This window comes from Stomoxys calcitrans, chromosome 2, assembly GCF_963082655.1.
Source record: "Stomoxys calcitrans chromosome 2, idStoCalc2.1, whole genome shotgun sequence".
NCBI lineage: Eukaryota > Metazoa > Arthropoda > Insecta > Diptera > Muscidae > Stomoxys > Stomoxys calcitrans.
The window spans coordinates 48,212,654-48,218,242 of NC_081553.1; the positions used below are offsets into that span (position 1 = coordinate 48,212,654).

At 42.5% G+C, this 5,589-nt stretch overlaps 1 protein-coding gene across 1 annotated transcript; it reads left to right on the plus strand.

Annotated features, from left to right (window-relative positions):
- The first annotated feature begins 3,488 nt into the window (after nucleotides 1–3,488).
- LOC106081886 (delta-1-pyrroline-5-carboxylate dehydrogenase, mitochondrial-like) lies at nucleotides 3,489–5,286 on the plus strand. Its single transcript, XM_059361432.1, has 2 exons — nucleotides 3,489–3,592; nucleotides 3,651–5,286. The coding sequence occupies exons 1-2, from the start codon at nucleotides 3,489–3,491 to the stop codon at nucleotides 5,284–5,286; spliced, it is 1,740 nt and encodes a 579-aa protein (XP_059217415.1).
- Nucleotides 5,287–5,589: the final 303 nt, after the last annotated feature.

The window sequence follows — 5,589 nt, forward strand, 5'->3', positions numbered from 1 at the left end:
ATATAGTCGGCGTTGACAAATTTTTTCACAGCTTGGGACTCTGTATTTGCATTCTTTCTTCTGGCAGTTATCAGCTGTTACTTTTAGCTTGCTTTAGAAAAAAGTGTAAAAAAAAGTATATTTGATTAAAGTTCATTCTAAGTTTTATTAAAAATTCATTTACTTTCTTTTAAAAAATCCGCAATTACTTTTTGGGCAACCCAATATATGCAAACCTTGATCGATCTAGGCCAAATTACAGAAATATGTCGAGGGGCTTAATTTAGCTCACTGTCCCAAATTTCGGCGACATCGGACAATAAATGGGCCTTTTATAAGCCCAAGACCTAAAATCGAGGGAACAGTCTATATGACAGCTATATCTAAATCTGGACCGATCTGGGTAGTATTGAACAAGGATGTCGAGAGGCTTAACACAACTCACTGTCCCAAATTTCGACGAAAACGGACAATAAATGCGCCTTTCATGAACCCAAGACCTTAAAGCGAGAGATCGGTCTATATGGCAGCTATATCAAAATCTGGACCGATCTGGGAAAAATTCAAGAAGGATGTCGAGGGGCCTAACACGACTCACTGTCCCAAATTTCGACGAAAACGGACGGACGAAGGAAAAAAATAAATGCGCTTTTCATGAGCCCAAGACCTTAAATCGAGAAATCGGTCTATATGGCAGCTAAGTCCAAATCTTGACCGATCTGGGCCAAATTGTAGAAAGATATCAGGGGGCCTAACGCAAATCACTGTCCCAAACTTCGGCAAAATCAGACAATATGCGCCTTTTATGGGCCCAAAACCCTAAATCGAGAAATAGATCTATATGGCAGCTATATCCAAATCTGAACCGATCGTGGCCAAATTGAAAAATGATGTCGAGTGTCTTAAAACAACTCACTGTCCCAAATTTCGGCAAAATCAGACAATAAATGTGATTTTCATGGGCCCAAAACCCTAAATCGAGAGATCGGTCTATATGGCAGCAATATCCAAATCTGGACCGATCTAGGCCAAATTACAGATATGTGTCGAAGAGCTGAACATAACTCACTTTCACAAATTTCGGCGACATCGGACCATAAATGCGCCTTTTATGGGCCCAAAAACTTAAATCGAGTGATTGGTCTATATGGCAGCTATATCCAAATCTGAACCGATCTGGGCCAAATTGAATAAAAATTACGAAGGGCCTAAGGCAACTCACTGTCCCAAATTTTAACAGAACCAGGCAATATATGTGGCGTTAGTAGGCCTAAGACCCTAAATCGAGAGGCAGTTATATCAAAATCTGGACCGATATGAGCCAAATTAAAGAAGAATGTCGAGAGGCCTAACACAACTCACTGTCCCAAATTTTGCCAACATCGGACAATAAAAGCGCCTTTTATGGCTCCAAAACCTAAAACCAAGAGATCGGTCTATATGGCAGCTATATCCAAATCTGGACCGATGTGGGCCAAATTGCTGAAAGATATCAAGGGGCCTAACGCATTTCACATTCCCAAATTTCGGCGACATCGGACAATAAATGCGCCTTCCATGGGCCCAAAACCTTATATCAAGAGATCGGTCTATATGGCAGCTATATCCATGGCAGCTATATCTGGACCGATCTGGGCATATTAAAGAATAATGTTGATAGGCCTAACACGATTCACTGTTCCAAATTTTGGCAAAATTAGACATATAATGCGCTCTTAATGGCCTAAGACCCTAAATAGGCGGATCGGTCTATATATCGGCTATATCCAAATCTGAACCGATCTGGGCAAAATTGAAGAAGGACGTCGAAGAGCCTAACCAAACTCACTGTGTCAAATTTCAGCGACATCGGACAATAAATGCCTCTTTTATGGCCCCAAAACCTAAAACCTAGATATTGGTCTATTTGGCAGCTATATCCAAATCTGGACCGATCTGTGCGATATTGCAGAAGTATGTCAAGGGGCTTAACTTAAGTCACTGTTCCAAATTTCGGCGACATCGGACAATAAATGAGCATTTTATGGGTCCAAAACAATAAATCAAGAAATCTGTCTATATGGCGGCTATATCCAAATCTGAACCGTCTGGGCCAAATTGAAGAATTGGCCTAACTCAACTCACTGTCTCAAATTTCAGCAAAATCCGAAAATAAATGTGGCTTTTATGGGCCTAAGACCCTGAATACCTTTCTATTACTTATTGTAACTTGGTTTTATCTATGGCTGAGGCTGAGGCCAGCAGTCGTCCCCTTCTGGGTACGCAGTACTGGTTTTATTGATAATATGCTTCAGTAAGTGCAATTCAAAATGATGTTCTAAGCTCTTCGGTGCAGGGTGTTGGTTGGTGTCGGTCAGTGAGGCGCTTTAGCCGACAGGTGCTAGATGTAGGGGGTTGTATACAGGAGATGGGCCTACTCGGGGGCTTTGGAGTTGTCTTATGCACGCACCGTGGGTATTACCGCTACCTTGGTTAGAGTCTGGAGACACTAGAGAACGTTAAGCGAAAAGGCGTGTGCAATACAGTATGGATGCGAACGAGTGGCTTTAGTATGCAAACTCGTTTCCTAGTTGCGTTAGGATGCGAACGAATCAGCGTTAGGATGCGAACTAGTTTCCTAGTCGCGTTAGGATACGAACCAGTTGCCCAGTCGCGTTAAGATGCAAACCAGTTGCCCAGTCGCGTTAAGATGCGAACCGGTTTCCCAGTCGCGTTAAGATGCGAACTAGTTTCTCAGTCGCGTTAGGATGCGAACGACTCAGCGTTAGGATGCCAACCAGTTGCCCAGTCGCGTTGGGATGCGAACTAGTTTCCTAGTCGCGTTAGGATGCGAACGAATCAGCGTTAGGTTGCGAACCATTTTCCCCATTGCATTAGGAAGCGAAGTAATTGCCTAGTCGCGTTAGGATGCGAACTAGTTACCCTGTCGCGTTAAAATCAAGCTAGTCGCGTTAGGATGTGAACCAGTTGCCCCGTCGCGTTAGGATGCGAACTAGTTGCCCAGTCGCGTTAAGATGCGAACCAGTTTCCCAGTCGCGTTAAGATGCGAACCAGTTTCTCAGTTGCGTTAGGATGCGAACCAGTTTCTCAGTCGCGTTAGGATGCGAACGACTCAGCGTTAGGATGCCAACCAGTTGCCCAGTCGCGTTGGGATGCGAACTAGTTTCCTAGTCGCGTTAGGATGCGAACGAATCAGCGTTAGGATGCGAACTAGTTACCCTGTCGCGTTAGAATCAAGCTAGTCGCGTTAGGATGCGAACTAGTTTCTTAGTCGCGTTAGGATGCGAACCAGTTTCGCGTTAATCGGTGATGAAATCCTTGGGACTTTTAGGCTTTCTGACTGCGCACCATGCCACACGTCTTACTATGCTGTCTGCTCAACGACTCACGACCAGCCTTAGAAAACGTGACATTAAGTAGCAGATGCTACATCAACCAAGTGAGAATTATATCCCACTGGTCTTGTTAAAATAGACATCGAATAACGACAATCCGTGTAAGCATCTGTGATGACAAGCAAAAATTTCAATTTCCATGCTCGACTGTATGCTCTTTACATTGGTGTGCATGAATATTCATCACTTGTACTATGGAATAGTAATGAAATTAATATGTACGTCGTCATGTTTGGTTGTCATTTTAAATATTTTTTTGTATAATTTTATCTTTAGAAATTTTTTACCAATGATTTTCAAATTATTTCGCCCAAATGCGTGGAAATTTCTTCGCCGATTTTCCTCATCAGTCACCTTGGAATGCTGTAAAGTGAATCGCTCCGATTTGGACGATGCCTTGAAGAAAAATTATCAACAACCAGCCAGTGTGCCTATTGTTATAGGCAAAGATGTGATTTATTCGGGCGATGAACAGCTCATACAAATGCCCCATAATCATCAACGGATTGCGGCCAAATATTATAATGCCTCAAGGAAACACATTCAAATGGCCATAGATCAAGCTTTAGAAGTACAAGAAAAATGGGCAAATACTGATGTCAACTGCCGTTTAGAATGCTTCCAGAAGGCTGTTGACATTTTGATGTCACCATTGAAATTTGCCCAACTGATGTCGGCCATAATGTTGGCTGAGGCTAAGACACGTCAGGAGGCTGAAAGAGATTTGGGACGCTTGATACGCATGATGTCCTCCACAGCGGACTATTTGAAACAATTGTCGGAATTTAAATACCATGGTGGAACAGAGGGCTTGGTACCAAAGTATGCGCTAAGACCTTTGGAGGGATTTGTGGCTTGCACAGGGCCCATAAACACCAGCTGGAGGGCAGCAAATTTGGCTTTGGCCCCCTTGATAATGGGCAATGTAGTGCTGTGGAGACCTCCTAAAGTTTGTGTTCATTCTGCTCACCTTATATTCAGCGCCATGATGGAAGCTGGCATACCTGCGGGAGCTTTGCAATTTTTACCTTCCAATTATCGGCTTTTTCTGGACACAGTGGTGCGATCACCATATTTGGCTGGCATTAACTACGCTGGACGCCTCAGTACTTTGCGCACTCTATGGCATGATATGGCCATACAATTGGCCAACTATAAATGTTTCCCCCGATTGGTGGGGGAATGTGATAGCAAAGGCTATCATTTTGTACATGAGTCAGCTGATTTGGAGAAAGTTGTGGATTTAACAATAAATGCAGCTTTTAGCTACTCTGGCCAGAGACCCAATTGTTGTGCCCGCCTATATGTTCCCAGCTCCATGTGGCCGCAAGTCCGTTGCCATCTGGAGGCAAGGGTAGCTTGTTTGAAAATTGCCGATCCCACAGATGATGAGAGTTTTTCCTCGGCCATCTGTCGGCCGGATATTTTTGACGACATTGTGGAATATCTGAAATATGCCAGCAGCAGTAAGGGAAATCAAATCATAGCCGGAGGAAATTTCATTAAATCCCATGGTTATTTCATAGAACCCACCATAGTGTTGTGTCAAAATCCCCAAGATCGTTTGTTGATCGATGACATTCCTGGTCCCATTCTCAGTGTTTATGTGTATGAAAATGCCCATTTGGAAGGGGCATTAGAAACTCTAGCAACTACCCAAAAGTTTGGTGCCTGTGGTTCTGTGTTTGTTAAAAATGAAAAAATTCTGCCTCATTTACAGCAAAAACTTGGCAAGACTGCCAGTAATTTGTATATCAACAATCAATGCTCTGGCAGCAGTATGAGTCATTTGCCCTTATCTGGCAATCGTTTGTCTGGAACGAATGACAAAAATGCAACACCGTATTACTTGCTAAGATTCGCTGCTCCTCAAATGCTGGAAGAGGCTAGGGGAGACATTGCTTATGATTAGAAATATTGGTTAAATTTTATGTCGAATAAAAATTCAAATCTTCTTCTAGGTATACAGTAAAAAATTTGAGATTACTTATGAAGTGTTTCATCTTTTTTGAAAAGCAATTACGCTATTATTCGGAAAATTTGAGGGCATAAGGATACGGTCCTGAAGATCTAAATGCCTGTCTCTATGGCATACTTTAAGCTTTCAGTTGTTAAATCTAATTTTAAATTTGACCTAATTTAATGAACTTACTGTCCAATTTGACGAAAAAAGCATATCACACACAATTGCAAACTGTTTTAGAATTCAACCATA

What these genes read in the sequence shown, in the direction of transcription:
- LOC106081886 (XM_059361432.1), top strand. Translation starts at nt 3,489, where the DNA reads ATGACAAGCAAAAATTTCAATTTCCATGCTCGACTGTATGCTCTTTAC. An exon ending in AATAGTAATGAAATTAATAT is followed by an intron (nt 3,593 to 3,650) that starts GTACGTCGTCAT and finishes TTTTATCTTTAG; the next exon opens with AAATTTTTTACCAATGATTT.